This window comes from Strix aluco, chromosome 14 (assembly GCF_031877795.1).
Source record: "Strix aluco isolate bStrAlu1 chromosome 14, bStrAlu1.hap1, whole genome shotgun sequence".
Classification (NCBI taxonomy): domain Eukaryota; kingdom Metazoa; phylum Chordata; class Aves; order Strigiformes; family Strigidae; genus Strix; species Strix aluco.
In genome coordinates this window covers 10,381,926-10,399,305 of record NC_133944.1, presented here as the reverse complement: position 1 = coordinate 10,399,305, position 17,380 = coordinate 10,381,926, and the positions used below count along the sequence as shown (strand labels likewise).

The 17,380-nt window shown below is 41.2% G+C and overlaps 1 protein-coding gene across 3 annotated transcripts in view; it reads right to left on the bottom strand.

Moving 5' to 3' along the window:
• Window positions 1-12,560, bottom strand: part of BEAN1 (brain expressed associated with NEDD4 1) — a 60,883-nt gene extending 48,323 nt beyond the window's left edge. Inside the window, exons 1-2 of one of the 3 annotated variants that reach the window (XM_074839924.1) lie at window positions 12,431-12,560; window positions 11,364-11,438 (exon numbers count right to left, since the gene is read on the bottom strand). In XM_074839924.1, the coding sequence (XP_074696025.1) occupies window positions 11,364-11,438; window positions 12,431-12,461 (106 nt within the window). In that variant the 5' untranslated portion in view covers window positions 12,462-12,560. Of the gene's footprint in view, window positions 1-9,264; window positions 9,287-11,363; window positions 11,439-12,425 lie in introns of those variants that run through there. The other 2 variants (XM_074839926.1, XM_074839925.1) reach the window with 2 other exon arrangements.
• Window positions 12,561-17,380: the final 4,820 nt, after the last annotated feature.

The window sequence follows — 17,380 nt, the reverse complement described above, 5'->3', positions numbered from 1 at the left end:
TGTTGATACTTGGTGGCTGAGTAGAAAACTGAATCACTCATGTCTGCCTAGAGAGGGGAGGAAAAAAAGAGTAATTTTATCTTTTCCTTTGATAGCGTATTATGGTTCCTTTTATCTTTATGCGTACACACATGCATGAACAGAAATTTTCTACTCTCAAATGAGAGATGCTACCAGCCTAAGCCTTGTAATTTAAGAAAAACAGAGTTTCAGGTCATGCTAATATTCACCTGTGTGAAACATATTTGCAGAAGAAATGGGAGTGCTGGTGCCAGTGTCATCACTTGTCATATCTGAACAGGATCACCCCTTCCTAGTCCAGAAGTTCTGAGGGTACGCCTGAGGAGAGTGGTCACTGCAAGTGCTATGCCAGCAAGCAACAGGTGTTTACTTTCACTGGCTATTCAAAATAGCTGTTTTGTTTGATGTCCATAAACATTCAAACAGCAGCTGCATGATACAAAATTTAAAAAGGAGTTGGAGAATCTCTATACAAGGAAGTATATGTCCTTTTTTCTTTTTTTTTTTTGGTGACACATTAACTGCACAATGCAAAACATCCCATGGAATGCCAGTGACCAGCCATACAAAACACACTGAGCAAATCACTGAAAAAATAACTTGTTGTGTAAATGAATTCCAGTTTGTTAGGTTAAAAATCTATCAACATACTGTAAGGAAGAAACAAATTCATGGAGATCAGGAAGTCAGAAAATTATCCAGGAAAAGAGGGGAAGAAACCTCCTATATTATTCAAAGAAGGTGGTTTTGTGTGTTTTTTTTTTTCTCCCTCGCATTTCACAAGTAGTGCTATTGAAAGTGGTCTTGTTTTGATGATAGATAAAAGGAAACTATTTTCTGACAAGTGCATTTGAGTGTGCAAATGGATGCACTGTGACATCATTTAGTTGCATGGTGTTGTAGGGCCTTCCAGTAATGAGAAAGAGAAGTAAAATAGAAAATAGTTCATTAGTGACAGAATAAAAAGGTTTTAAGTTTGGCAAGGAAGACCTTTGTGTAGAAAGAGTCTTTGGAAATCAGCTTTAAATTTCATTATAGTACTAGAGCTGTATTCAGGTTACTTTATGTGAGCAATCTAAAACATTCCAAATACAGGCATATAGAAGTTCAAGCCCAACTTGAAAAACACTAGCTCTTGAAAGTAAAGGCCCAGAGGGCTAGTGTGCAAATCGGTACCCAACAGAAGACAGGCAAAAAAAAAAAAATCACATTTTTGTTTACTCTCCAATGCTTTTAATTTGGAGCTTTTTTCTCATCCTTCATAGCTGCAAAATCACGCAGTTTGGAGTTAATTGTTGATGATTTCCAATTCTCCACACAGCTGCTCCAGTGGAAGATGTCAGTACCCCCAAATGCATTTATAAATATCACCGGCATTGACAACATCACTGTAACAGTAAATCTTAGATTGTACACTTGTACCTGGCAGCTCTGCAATCTAGAGGCCAATAATCAGATCATATTGTTTTGTACTTTCAGAACATCTTGCAGTACATTTCCCAGATGGCTACTGTATTTCCGGTAGGCATCTCAGACAATATTGGGGTAAAATGGCATAGAACTGCCAGCAGTTAAAGTTGTGGGAAAAATCCTGTCTGTTTTTTTTTTTGTTTGTTTGTTTTTTTTGTTTTGTTTTTTTTTTTTAGAGTTCAAATATTATAGAAGCCGCCGCTAAGTAGCAATTACTTTTTGGTACCAAATGTAGTCATTGTGTAAATGTGAACAAATTTTGTTAACTTTAGATTGGTTACACAGTCATCGCAAATAACAAAATTCACCTGCAAGAAAATGATGCCAAAGGAAAAAAAAAAAAAAAAGCAAATATATTAGAGTAATTGGTCCTGGTATGCATCTCACATATTTATATCTTCCATAAAGTCTGTTTAGTTCGTAATCTAGTTTGAAGTTGCCCTAATTACTCTAAACTTCTTTGAAGTGTAGACTGCTCCAGTCTACACCCTTCTGTATCCTTCTTCTTCGCTGTTCCTGTTTTCAGTCATTCAACATAATTCTCCTCTATCACTGGCTACAATTTCACCATTTTTTTATGATGTAAAAAAGTTTTCTACAGTTCCTGCAACGTAAAATTCCTGTTTTACTTTTCACCACTCTACTGGCTCTACTTTGAAGGTCACTTAAAGATAAATGCCTCTCCTCTCTCATCCAGAAAGTAATACTATGCTTTCTGTTTCTGCTAGTTGTTGAACTGTGTAAGTCACTTTGGGATATGGTTTTGATGAAAATGCTAGAAAACCACTATGATATTTTACTATCTTCAGGGAGAACCATTAAGACTGTAAGCTATAAGAAATTACATGGGCAGATCCAATTTTTTTTGGACTGAAAAGCAGTGGGGAACAATGATGGTTAAAAAAAATAGGGTGTGCAAACGTATCCCATAAAGCTGTATTTCCCAGATGTGGCAAGAGCAAATTATGTCTTTTGTGAATCTAGATGATACAAATCTTCCATTTATTCTCAAGCAGAGCTGCAAAATAACCGAAAACCTCATGAAGACTAAAAATATGTAAATGTTTTTTTGAGGAAGAAACTGAGGCACAGGCCTATAGTCGTGCAGCAGGCCGGGACAGAGGTAGGCATCACACTCAGTGTGGTACTGACTGAATAACAACGTTTAACTTCTATGCAATGAAAATTCTTTTGAAACAGATAGTTTCATTTGTGAGAAAACGCATTATTTCCAAGACGATGTTTCTGTTTCTGTAGAGGCTAGCACAAAGTATTTTGTCTTTAAAGTATGATTCACCCTGAGGTAAAATTGCTTTGAAAACAATTTTTACTACAGATGACAGGGAGATAACAAAGTCTCTTTCAGAGAAGCACCTCCCAGTTTTAAGCCCATCGGTTCCCAACCGGAATGTGCCATGCAATGGTGTGCTGATGGTTTTCAAGGTTTGCGTTTTAAATCAGCATGCATTTGAATGGATTTATGAAGTGAAAATTAGTCATTTAAGAACATCAAAATGATCGTATCAAATTTAGATTAAGCCGCGGTATTATATAAATGTGATGCATAAAATGAATCCACGAGTTGAAAATTAACCTGCACCATTAAAATACACATAATAGTTTACAGCTATTGTACATTATCCAAATTTGTATTTTCCTATGTTAGTAATACCACATTTTTTTTTATTATTTAAATGACCATTGAATTGTGTATCTGTTAAAGTGGGTACGCACTTCTTGCATCAACCACTGAGTCTGATAATGCCCTCATCACCCACCAGCAGAAACTATTCTCTGCAACATAACCCTCTGCACTATGTAAAAATGATAGTCCTCATTCTTGCCTGCAGCCTGGCTTTGAAACCTTTGTAGCCAGCTGTGGGAAGATAGTTGTGGTGAAGAAGGATCCTCCAGTGACACAGAGATGATTTAACAACTCTTGAACTTGGCGAGAGGATGAGAGAATAAACAACACATGGCACACGTTAGTTTGATGCGTAATGCTCTACTGTGCTTATGTGATTTAGATGTGCATGACACAGAAACCTGCACAAAACACAATATAAGGAGGAGAGATTCTTATTGCTCTGCTGACTTCTTGTGCCCCTCAATTCCTTAGTATTTTTGCACTGATGACAACTAAAGAAATTTACAATAAATCAGAGGACAGACACAAGATGTAATTTCTGTACAATTAAGGTACGTTGATGCTATCTTCAGCCCTGCATTTTACCATGCTGTCCTTGGGCGTATTTGGGAATCATAGTTTTACATGTTTGAAAATCTGGGAAAAAGTTCTTATTTCTACCACTATAGATGCTCCAGCGCTCCCAAAGCATGATCTTATATCTCCAACTTTGGGAAAGTTTCCAATTTATGGCTTGCTTCATTCAGTAGAAACATTTTTTTTAAATCAGGAGCACAGAAATGTAGCTCTGAACATAACTTTTTTTCTTTTTTATTTTAGACTTTTATCAGGTTTTTAGACGACTTTCAGGTTGGCTAATAGGATCAAGTTGCAAAAGTACAGTTTCCACTCATGTTTCCATTTAGGATTGTGCTGTTCTAAAAGCAAAGTCTTTTCTAAAAGTGTCTATCTATATACAAAATCTTTGATGGTGGTATTCTGATTTTGTGCTCTCCCTATACATTGGGACAGTTTTTGATTGCCTGATGCTAAGAAATGTACTATACAGCATGTACCCCAGCACACAATAGCATGAATACATTGTAACTGCTTTTCTAATCTATTATTGAATGTCCCATATTCTTTCTAAAGGAACATCTGATTTCACAAATGTGTTTAGTGTGAGGAGCGTGATTATTAGCGTAGTTTAACATACGCTTCAAATGATGCATAAAAGTCATCCCAAATAGCTACTCTTTGTTGCTCCTCTGCAGTGTGTGTTCCTTCTCTAGCACTAAGTTGCAGGCCAAAACACTTTGGATTCATGTTCCTCTCCCAATGTGTCTCTGAGGCAGAGTTATAATTACAATACAAAATGACTAGATACTGTTGGGCTACTTGTCAACATGGCACCTGCAAAAAAACAGGAGTGTTAATTTGTCATTCAGAGCTTTTATTGTCTGTTCAAGTCTGCAGGGTTTTTACATTTATTTGCTGAACAGGGAATGAGGATCGCATAGTGGGCTGCCTAATCACTGCACCTTTAGAGGCAAGTTTCAGGGCAACACGTTAAGATGACAATAAGTAAACATGGTTTACAAATTTCTGAAAATGCTAGTCTCTTCTGTTCTGCGTTGGGCTTTCTATGACCTTCTATATTAAAGAAGTCTTGTACTTCTTGCTAGTTGTTTGGCAGTGACTTGCATACTGTGTGCGTTTGGAGAGTGAAAATGGCCACTGTGTACCTCAGTAGTCTTAACTTGTAAATAATCATAAATGGGGAACATTTAGGCCAAAATATTGAACTTCGCTAATAAGAGGAAATGGATAAATGTGGATTAGAAGCAAAGTTCAATATGAGGCTGTCCTAGTAAGAACTAGTCTTCCAACTGGGACTAAACAGCTTGCCATCTGCTGGGTGCTCTGCCATGTACTTGTATTACTCTCTCCCCAAAAGGATCTGGGAACTCTTTTGTAAAGCTCATCTCTTTAATATCCTGAGTCCTTGCTGTAGAAATCCCTGATTTAACTCATTCTGTAAGCTGGGGCCTGTTCTCAATGTTTAAAAATTGGAAGCAGCCTACTAAGTGATTTAGAGTGACTCAGAAAGCTGTTCTGACTAAAGTGTTTAACTTTCTGATGCAAAATACTAATTCCTGTATATCTCTTGTGTACCCAAGTGAAAGGGAGACCCACCTGTATTTGTGATCTAACTAGAAAAACATTACAGGCCAGTTATAGTTATTTTCCTGTCCTAAATAAGTGGGAACTGGAAGGTGAGGTTAAGTGTAACCTCACACTTTCTCTCTATCAGGTCTGAGCCCGATGGATGACAGGTTGCCTGTGGGCAATTAATTCAGCTACATGAAATAATCATATGAAAAAGTAAAAGCAGAATAAATGTTGTGTAAACTGGCTTGCAGCAAGTCTGTTCCTTCAACCCCAAGAGCAAAGACATATATGGGATTGGACAAAGATGGGGAAAAAAGATGCTACAAGAGAAAATAAGTAGTGCAGTATCTTGTTAGCCAGAGTCAGTACCAAGACCATTGACAGATACCAATCCAGGAGCCAGGAGAGCCTTCCTTTCTCCTTAAATTGCTATGTAATCTAATGCAATTAATTTTTCTGCCAACCTTTTTTTTTTTTTTTCCCCACTTCCCACCTTTTGTGTTATCTAGACACCTGCAATCTGGAAGGACAAGACCAGTTATTTTGTGCAGGACCTAGGGCAATAAACCATCAGTCTTAGGTAGGTCTTTTAAGTAGAAGTAATAATGTAATAATTTTTGCAGCTAATTCAAAATAAAGCTAGGGTGCTGAATACCTGTAAAGATCAGAGGCTTACAGACCTGCTCTTAAACCATGAAACTAAAAAAGATTAATTACCAATAGGAGAGACTTGAAAGTAAAAAAAAAAAAAAATTAAAACTGTGTGGTTTTCACTATTTCTTTTTATAATGCTCCTAATGAAGAAAGAAAACAATTGCTGAAAAGAAAATCCTCATTTTAAGGATAGAAGTAAAGGGATTAACACCCTTGCAACTAAAAACAGCAATTAAAAGATAAGAAACTTGGAATTAAAGAGGCCAAAGAAACAAAGTGTCATAGAAGCACTATTTGCATTAATAGACAGTGATCAAGTGGCTTTGGCTGGAATGGTCTCCAGTGAATTGTCTTCACACAGGTCCTTGAAGACTGTAAGTGTCTCAATGTCATATAATGTCATTATTTTTAAAAAACAGTCTGAGGGATTTCAGGAAGTTCTAGCATGATACGTATTAAGTCTTGGAGCTAAAATTGCTGTTTGCATAAATGTTGTCAAAGCCAACTGAATTTCTTGCTTCTGCCAGCTCTGAATTTGAGGCCAAATTTTCAAAGCCTCTGAAGATAGAAACTCGTAAGTAGGCTTTACAGAAGCTCATAATCAATTAGATGTCCACCTGTCCTTGAAAGATGCTTTGCATAAAGGCATCTGGGCATCTACTGTGTTTTTAGGCGCTTGAACATCTCGCTCAAATACAATTGTTATATAATAATGAAATGTCAGGCTGCAAGAGTTAATAGCGCTCAGCACCTCTAAAACATATCTTCCCCCTACTCTTCTCTGAGAGGTTTCTCAGTATGGCTGCTTGTACCACCTGATCAGATCCCCTTCAAAAACTAAAGCATTGTTTCTGTTTATTTGATGGGAGCAGCGTTGGACTCTAATCTGTACTTTTGCATAGTAGCTGCATCGGAATTAATTCTAATCTATTATTCTCTCCACTAAAAAAAAAAATTGGGAATAGGAGGTAGGAGTTGGGAGAAGCTGCTGAAACTAAAGCATTAAGTCAGTAGTTACAGTGGAAATGAACGATTTGGAGTTGTCAGCCTACGTCCTCATAAACGAGGATGAGAAATTGTCACACTTGGAGAGAAATTGATACCTCCATAGTGCAGATTCCAGCCTAATAAATGAAAAGGTGAAAAAATCACTCCTGATGTAGGAGATGATTTCAAGCCATCATAAAATAAATTGATGGCAGAAAGATACTGAGCAGGATATGACTTATTAGGGGAGAAGAACAAAGAATTCTGAGGTGTGGTTCTAGAGGCATTTGAACCATCCTCCCCTTCTCACAGCTGGAGTGCGATGTGGAAAACTGTAGGGAGATATGGGGTGTGCCTTTAAGAAAAGGGAGGTGGGAGCCTCCTTGGTGCCTTCAGAAAACATCCACACTTTGAGAAAAAAAATCAGTGAAGGAAAACAAATAGCAGATTATTCTGGGGATTAAACTTTGCTGTGCATTTAGAGAAGTGGGGACAACTACAGTGTGTTTCCCTTATTGCCTGGCATCACAGACCTACATGGTTCCTGGCATTCTGTTAGAGAAGAGAGAGACTGGTAATGGGTGGTGGATGTTGGTGCTTTGATCCCTGACACTTCTCAAGGCATCCCACAAGTGGAAGGGAAGATACTGCTGTGGGGTGCAGAAGTCTTGGTGCAGATCTATCCGTCTGTCTCTTAAACTCCCTGGCATAATGTACTCTCTCCAGGACACCGGCTCACAGCAAAGCTGACACACACAGGCTTGAAGCAATCTCTTGTCTTTCTGTATGGATCAGTTCTGGTGCAGCCAATAGAACCACTGTAAGATGTTTCTTGCACAGACCCAGAATCACCCAGTTTCTTCACCTGTTTGAATGGAGGCACTGGGCTCCACCTGTGCATATGAATGTGGAGTTATGTTCATTGAGTACTGGCCTCTAGACAACTCTTAAACTGGCTGAGTTTGGAGACTGTTCTGGGAAGAATACAGGATTTACCATCAAGAATAAGACCTACAGACTCTGTAGCAGTGGAGAGAGCATTTTATTCTTGCTGTGTACAGAAAGATTTCCTTGTTTATGAGTAGAAGTTTATTCAACCTTCCACCATCGTTCTGGGGTCTCAGAGCACAGCTAGCAGTGCTGTAGTCAATGACAACACAGCTGGCAGCCAGCTGTGCTGTCACTGCCTGTGAGCCGAATGCTGAGGGACAGCATCCAAAGTGTCTACTCAAGGGCCTACTGGTTTTAGGATCAGGATTTTCTGCATTTTTCCTTTGTAGCAAGTATGTGCCTGTGCCAGGTTTAGGTGGGTTTTCATGCAGAAAGAGGAAAGCTACAGTACGAATGCTTTTGTTCCTTCTTAATTTTGTGAGGTAATTCTGTTTAGTAAGAGTAAGTTTGTAAGATCTATAAAGGTTGTAACACAGGAATCTTAATGCTGGATTTTAAAACGCTGTCTGCCTATTTTACAGTGTTGTTTTTCCTGACTCATGCATCCAAATGAACGTTTTGCGTATCTCTGGACATTCCTTGTGCTCTTAGATGTAACAGCAGAGACATAGTTCAATACAGATATCATAAAGATTTACTAATATTTAAATACATAACTATATAGTCATTTAATAGTTGTAAAATAACTATCCTTTTATAATAGCTGATATGTATTGGCAATCTGGATAATTGATTGAAAAATCAGTTGATTTGTTTGCTTTTACTTGTGCTTACAATCAATTTCTTCAGAGATGAATCTCAGAACGGCTGGGGAGGAGGTAGAGGAGGCAGCAGCATGCAGGAAGAGAAAGAGAAGGCAGTTTGGCTAGAAATGTTTGTCTGCCTTTTTACTTCTCTGGCAGTTTTGGGCCCTTTTCATTTAAGTATTAGAAACAGTCACCAAGGTTCATGACTGCTGATTAAGAATGATTTACACTCATTGTCATCAATATTTTCTAGAGATAATTTTGACTTTCTACTTAAAAAACCAACCAAACATACCTGACCAAAAGCTTAAAACACTTTGCAAAGAAAATCCAGTGTTTCTCTCAAAAAGAAACATCTAAAGAAACAAAGCTAACAGCAAATTTTATTGCTGATCAGAAAGTTCCATTAAATGCTGAAACTGTCAACCCGCCTTGGTACAGTGTGGTTGAAGTCACATAGCTCCATTCCTATTAGCCTGCCTGGACTTTGCTTGTGCGACTTTACCCCTTCATCACGTACAAGAGCAGTATTCTCAAGGCACAGCCGACTCTGTATGAGAAGAGCTGCAGTCTGGCTCCTGGGCCTTTGCACTTGCTCAGGAAGTTCAGTGTTGGGAGGGTAAACGGGTCTAGTACCTGGCATATGTGAATTCTGTATAGCTGAAGTATCCACTGAGTAGTGTCCTTCCTGTAGTACATAGTAACAGCCTGGGGTAACACCAGTCTCTTTCCATGTTCACTATAAAAGCATAATAGAAGCCACAGTTTGGGGTTTTTTTGGCTAATGCCCACCTGGTATTGTGTTAATATTATCTGTTATTTCCAATAGAACATTTCAGTTTAGGCATTACAGTAATTAAACATGATAACCCTTGTGTAGAAGGCCAGAATGCTGGGCCTGGATGAACTGTCCTCAGTTAAGGCCAAAGTAAAACAAAAATATCGTCCTATGAACACTTAATTTTGAAGAGACATAGGCATCCATTTGAAAATTAGGGCAATACTCAGATTGCTCTGAACTGTTTGCTGCAACAGTTCTATTACAAAACTCCACTAATCTAAAGGTAATGCAATACAAAGTTGTCTTGCCATGAAGAAGTGGTCTCTCTAGGAGGGGCAACAGCAGGGAAAAATCTGAGTTTAAGGGTCAAGGAACATGAAAGCAAAGAATGGGTAAGAAATGATGTTATTCTGATATGAATCCCCAAACTAAACATACACTGGCTACGTATGTAATGAAGTGCCATGAAATGTCATTTCATGCACAATGTAAAACCAACAGCTCTGTGTAAAAATAATCTGAACAGTATTTTTGCAATATTAACCTGTAACAACATAAGCACGTTACAAGTATTTTTTGCCAAGTCTACAGGCAATTCACTAATAAATGAGTAGACTGCCACACGTAAGCATTACATACTCATGTAAGCATTTAGAGTTTCCTGTCATTTTTGTATTTTTATTATGTATTTTCTCGGACTTAGGTGATGCCAGTTGGTCATCTATTAGGTAGCCAGAGGGTGAACAATTTTCATCAGCAGCTACTCATTTTGCACTTGCTCTTGAGCCCAACTTTAACATGATTTTCCTAGGAGTTTAGGTAATTACCAGGCAATCTGAAAGACAACACTCTGCATTTGCTTGGTTTTGCGCTGTCTTCACCTTTACCCACCAAACTCTGCTCCTAGTTATCAAAGTTATCTTAGGGTTAGATCCTACAAATACCTGGTGTTGATAGAAGCTGGTCTTGACACTATGAATAATTTCTCCTAGTTGGTAGGTTGTGGCAGCAAACATTAAGCCTGATGATATTTCTAGTCTGTGAACAATAGTAGCTGCTTGACTGTGTTGTTCCTTTATGTATTTTCCAAAGTAAATAACTTTTTGCCTGTTCTTTCTTTAAACTTCAGATTTAATCATATGATTTCTCACCCATGATGGGCATCTTAGCTTGAAAGTTGTAAGCAGATTATGACTTCAGTAGCAACATTTCAACATGGCTTCTCCTGAGCTGCAGCACTTGCTCTGAGAGGTATCTTGGGTGTTTTAATTGTTGTGCATATAGTTTTATCATTATGCATTCTTTCAACTAAGAGACTGGACATGGTACTCTGCTTCCCTGCATACATGTGGTTTTCTGCCAAAACAGGACCAGTGACATGAGCAGAATTGACTCCTATAATGTTATATTTCCTTTCCAAAAAACCTTTAATGTAATAACTACAAAAGTTAGTCATAAAAAGGAGAGTAGAAGGAAGTCAAATGTCAGGCATTGTTTTATTTCAATGACTGGAAGTAATTTTTAGCCACATTTGTTTCACTAGTGAGTGTCAAAATGATATAAATTTTGACTGATGTCAGTGTGCTCAATTTGTATATCAGTTTTAGGAGCTATGTGCTAATTTGTTGTTGTGGGAGAAAATGCTGAAAAGGAGGATTTTTTTTAAAAAAGGAAATATTGGAGTACTTGTAGCTGACACTAAATTTTACAGTCCTCTATTTCAGACAATTCTCTCACTCATTTCTGTGAGTTTTGTATGTATAAAGATCACAAGGTTAAGTCTGTTTCTGTTAAGTCAGTTGTTTTCTTAGTCAGGAAGCTGTTTGCTTTTTAATGGATTGATGTTTATCTGCTAGAGGACTTTAAATATAATATTCCTACAGCTGTACATGACTGCAAGGCATGCCATTAATGCAGTTAAGAAAAAAAAGAAGGAAAAAAAGAGACTACTTACAGAGATTGGAATAATTGCTGCCTATTCCAATACGGATGGAGCTTCCAGAGATGAGAGGAAGATGGAAGAAAAGAACTAAGGAGGGAAAAATGGAAAAAAAAAAAGTCCTTAATAGCAGTTTGTTTTTGTTTTGCAACCAGATGTCAGTTGAAGACACATTGTGTTGTTAACATGCACCCACTCTCTCTGAGGCAGGATTACATGTTTCAGACTCTGAATATACGCACAGATGTAGCTTGAATGGGGGTGAAAAAACCAAGCAAGTCATTGCTTCATACTTCCAGGAATCACTCCAGGTCAGGAAATGGTATTATATATTGATTTAATGCCTCTCAGATTCAAAAACTCACGTATAAACAGCAATGTGTTATGTAAATATGCTAATTATTGTTGTTAAGTCATTCACCACTTTCTGAAACAGGCACCTGCCATTGTAAAATGAAATAACTGTTTCCTAATTTGTTTAAGTGCATCTTGAATACATTAGGCGTGTGTGTGTGTCAAACTGGGTTGGAATAAATTTATTCTAAAATTTGATACACATACTCCCCCTATGCATTTAAGCTTTAATATTTATAACTTGCACTTCAAAGATTTATACTTGCAGGCAACAAAATGCACACGAGTAAAACGTGTCCTTAATAACAAAATGTTGAGATTTCTTGAGAGGGGCTTGTTTGCCCCTGCAGTCGCCTATAAAACAGGAGTCCCCGGCAGTCGGCTGTCCTCCGGCCCCTGCCCGCCGTGGTGCCCCGGGGACGCTCCCGGCTCCTGCCCCTCCGCCGCCCCTCGGCGCTGACCTTCCTCCGCGGGTCCTGCCCGCCGCCGCGCCCCTCGCTCCGCACCGCGCTGGGGGCGCAGCCCGGGGGGGTGGGGGGTGCCCGAGTAACGCAAAGTTTCCGCGGAACCCCTCCCCCGCCGCCGCCCGCCCCGCGGCGCCCCCCGGGGCAGAGTCCCGCCCGGCTGCCGGCCGCCCCCCGCCCCGCCGGGCCTGGCCGGGCCCCCCGCTGCCGCCCGCGGCTGGGGCGTGCGCCCGGCGCGGCTCCCGCCGCCTCGGCGCACCTTACCCCAGCAGGCAGCGGCCGCCGGTGCCTCCATGCGCCTCCGCCGCGGCTCCCCGGCGGCTGGCGGGCGGTGAGGCGGGCGCAGCCGCCGCCGGGAGACGCGCCCCGCCGCCTCCTCCTGCGAGCGGGGCCGGAGCGGCGGCGGCGGGTGGACGGAGCCGGCGCCCATGGGCGGAGGGCGGGGGGAGGCGGGTGACCTCCGCCCCGCGGGGGCCGGTCGGAGCTCCCCCTCCCCTGCCCTGCCTCCAGCCGCGGCGGGGAGGGACGGAGCCGGGGGGGCGGGCGGTGGCCCGGCCTGAGGGGAGCGGGGCCCCCGGGGTGCGGAGCGGGGGGGGGCGGCGGCCCGGCTGGAGGGGAGCGGGGCCCGGAGGCGGCGGGGCCGGCGCAGGCCGCACGGCGGGGCGGGCCGGGCCGCCCGCGGGGTGCTCGGGGCTGCACATGTCGGGGGAAGGGGGGGGCTCGACTCGGCTCGGGGAGGGGCTGCTCCTGAGCAACCCCGGCGTCGCTCCGTCCCCTCCCTGTGCGGTCCCTGGGGAAGGGGAAGGAAAGTGTGAGGCACGCCGCGGGGATGTGCGGCTCGGAGTGGGAGCTGTCGGCGGAGAACGGCTCCGGAAAGCCCAGTCCAGCCCGGCACTGGGGCTGGAAGGGAGGGGACTGCCTGGGAATAAACCCGCGGGGATGGACGGGATTAGCTGAGCAGTGCAGAGGAAGTAATTCGCTGTGGCTGGATGGGGGCCAGGAAGAATGTAGTCCAAGGAAGAGCTAAAACCACTTTACAGTAGTAAGATCTACTTGCTACCAGGAATCTCGGAGACGTTTCGCACTGTGAATGATAAATGCCCTGGTGCTAGAGGCGGAGAAAGTAGGGTTGCATCGGGTACTAAAGCATGTGCGCTTTTAGAATCGGTTGTTTACCTGTAAGAAAAGCATGTCATTAGCTGCTAGGGTAAAGAATGCAATAAATAAGGCCTTTTTTGGCATGTCCTGTCAGCACTGGATTTTTTTAGGAACCAAATTCTTTTATTGGCAGTTTCTTTCTCCCTGCATGGGTTAGCCCTGCAGGCGCTTGCATAGTGGTCCCACTGATACTGCTTGTGAGGGAGGGAAATGGAAATGGATGCTCCACGGGGGTGCAGGCAGCCGCCTTTACTTCCCTGCCCCCGGGTGGCTTTGTAGTCGGAGAGCAATTTCTCTCACACTGAAACAACTTTACCGTCAGTATCTAGGCTGTTTAACTTCTCTTTGGTCCACTAGTGATGGATTCAGAGTTGTAATGAAGTTTGGGGTGGATGTAAAGCTTGTGAACTCCCAGGTCTTTCTGTAAAAAGTTTCCTACTGTCATTGATCACCTTTTTATTTTTTATTTTTAAATCCAAGCAAGCATTAAGACAATTGAAGTGAAGGGTTATTGGACATTTACAAGTATCATGGCTCATTATGGCTCGGAGATACCTGTAGCTTTTGCCAAAACTATAGTACCGTGGTTATTAATTAACACATCACTACCCTAAAATCCCTCAGAATGCTGCTGCAAAAGTTATCTGGCGATTAATTTCTTCAGTCCTTCAGAATATTTGCCTCCTTCAAAGGCTCCTTCTCATTTCAATAAATGGAAACTGTATGGCTTCATTTTAGGGCTCTTTGTTGTTTAGCTACAGCGTGAAGGTGTGAATATATATACACATCAGAAAAGCTGATTTTCTCAGTGTTTTTTTGGATATGTGCCCTCTTGACCTCATTCTGCATGTGAAGAGTCATGTACACATGTAACACTGTACTTAAGGGTATTAAAATATTTTCTCCACTTCAGATTTTGGGAATTTCTAATGCCTAGCACTTCTGCAAATTTTGGTGATGGCATCTTTCCCAAATGGCGCATTACACTTAGCCATAGTATCAGTATTAACTTTAATCCTGACAGACTCGGAATCTTACGTTTAACTGAAAAATCTACACTTAGACTATTGCATAAGCTGTCGAACTGGAAAAGGCCTTTGTAACTGACTTTGAATTCAGGGGAATTGCTTAGTGTTTGGCAGTTCTGAAAAAAGTCCCTGTCTCAGCCTGGCTTTAGACCCCTTTCTGTGATTGTCTTGTCCTTTATCTTCAGTGGGAGTTGCAGCTACTTTTGTGACAGAGAACATTTGTTTCTGGGTCAGACAACACAATGTACAACATACGATCCATCAAAGCCTGCAGAAACATGGTCAAGGTTAACAACAACTTTCTTGGTACTTATCAGTACGCAGCATGCTCATCTTGAATCTACTTAAATGTTGTCGGTTTTGCTCACTTTGCTGTTTTCCAAATCCGCATCACAAGCATATGGAGATGGGGCAGTTTTCTACCCTTTTATCCTGTGTGTTTTTCAGCTTTCAGTGATTCCTGGTTTTGTCATTCAGTTGTGCACCTGAATGAAACCTGGATGCGTTGCAGATTTATTTGCACACTTAGTGCAGTACCTCAGCGGTGATGTGTTGTGTCAGTGTGATATTGTGGGTAGTTTATATTGTTATTTGTTTCTTTTTGTTGCATCTGCTTTTCTGTTGTGGTAAAATAGATCTGTATTACAGAAAATTTTCCACAAATAAATGATTTATTACATATGAGTGTGCTTATGGACTGTATTTGGGAGAGCTGGAACAAAGATAAAAAATATTCAGAATTTCTGCTGCTTGTATCTATGTACATTGGGTTAGCTTGTCTTTCTCATAACATGACAAAACAAGGAGGACCAAAGCAGTGCCTTGTCTCTGGTGGTTTATGACCTGTGTGTCAGGTCTGAATTCTGTCACTTTCTCAAGAAAGATTTTTCCTAGTCGCTAGAAATAGGGAGCATGACTGACTAGGAGCTCAAGTACATTTAGGTTAGGTTCAGAATGGCATTCCTTATGGATGGAACTGTACAAAGTTGCTGTCCTCAGTGGGTGTTTCCCAATTTACTGGTAAGGGAAAACCAGGGAGTAACTCTTGCTGAAGACAGGTCATTTTATTCTTGGATGATTTTACATTTTCTTCAATCTAGGGACTTCATTATAAAACTGTACTGTTAGTGCAGTCTGCTGAAGTGACAGACCTCCTCAACACAGCTTGCCATCTCCTGTGGTTTCATTTGAGATTCTTGGAGCTCAGTGCTGAACTGATGCTTAAGTGTGGTAGCTGCTATGCTACCTGTGTGGACTTTTTGTGACAGCCAATTTTTTAAGGCAAAATAAATTTATTGCTGTAATGAGGTCTCTTTTTGACTGAGAATTTTTATGTATTAGTAACGAGACATTTGGGGGATACTGTTCATCACATTTTTTTTTTTAAATGGAAAAATTGTAATGAAATAAATGTCAGTTGGATTATACAATTAGTCTTAGATAAAATGCCTCAGGATGAGCAAAACTGATTAATCATTGTTTATGGGAACAAGAAAGTCTTTTCTGCGTAGAAATTTTTGTGCCTTGTCAGTGGTAATAGCATTGATCTCGCAGCAGTGAGATTTCATCAATGGTAGCTGCTGTAGGAGTCTCATCACCAAATGTATGCACATATATTTGCCTTCACGTTACTTGGCCAGGTCTTACGCCAGCTCAGCTAGCCCTGCACCTGTGCTAGACCAGCAGTGCCAGAAGTGCTGGGCATTCCCAGTGCTCTGACATTTCTGGGCAAGCTGATTACACCAGGCCCTGGGCTAAGGTTACCTTGCTGGGAATTTCCACTGTGTGGTGGACCAGGCTGTATAAATCTGTGCTTGCTGCTGAAAACAAAAGAGGTCAGGAAAAGTGGGACTGGAATTTAATAGGAAGCATCTCATGCTTTCACAGCTTGCTGTGTTCTGAAACGTAATAAAAAGAATCCTTTGAAGAAATTTTTTTCAAATTATTCTCTTTTGAAAAAAACCCCAGATGTTCGTTCTGATTTCTCACAAATTCACTTAAAATATGAAAAAAACCAGTCATTTTTGCATGGAGAGTCTTAATGCCTAACTTATTTTCAACTTAATTTTTGTAAAAAGCATCAAAATTTCTGAAAGTGTTTCTCAGATATTTTTAACATAATTTTCCATTAAAGACTGGAGCAGCAGTACAAACTTGGTATTTGTAGGCATAAAATTGTGCATTAATTATTTTTCACTGTCCTTGCTCCCATCATTCAATTGAAGACCTTTCCCATTGATCTCACAGAGTTCTGGAACAGCGTAGGTTGGAAGGGGCTGCTGGAGGTCACCTTGTTCATTCTCTGCCTAAAAGCTGATCCAGTTAGAGGAGGTTGTCCAGAGCCTTGTCCACTGGAGTCATGGATATGTCCAAGGTGGGAGACTCAAATGGCTCTGGACCCTATTTCCACGATAACTACCCTAATGGTGAAAATGTTTTCCTTGTATCTAACCTAGGTTGTCTGTGTTGTAACATGTATCCATTGTCTCTTATCGTTGTATCTCCGGAGAGTCTGCCTCCATCTTCTCTATATCCTCCTGATGTGTAGCTGAAGGCAGCAGTGAGATTCCCCCAAGCCTTCTCCAGGTTGAAAACCCCAGTATTCTCAGTCTCTCCTTGTACAGAGACACCCCAGTCCCCTAATCATCTTGGTTACCCTCTGCTGGGCTCACTCCAGTGTATCAATGTCTCTCTTGTATTGGGGAGCCCAGAGGTGCCCATGATGCTCCAAGTGTAGTGCTGAATTGAGGGGAACAGTCACTTCAGTAGAAGGAAGGCAGGAATCCAGATAGGTACTTTTTGCATATCACTTTTCTTAACTGATTTTATGATCCAGCTTCAGTTTCTTACTCTCACAGAAGAGGTATGTTGTGTTTGTATTGGAACCTGCTTAGATGACCTGAGCCCTTTCCGAAGAGTGTTTTGGAAAGTCTTCTTTGTGTTAAATAACCTGTTTCACACTGAGCTCATTTCTGAACGTAAAGACCCTTTTAAATTTCAGTGTATTGACTGTAAGCAATATATATTT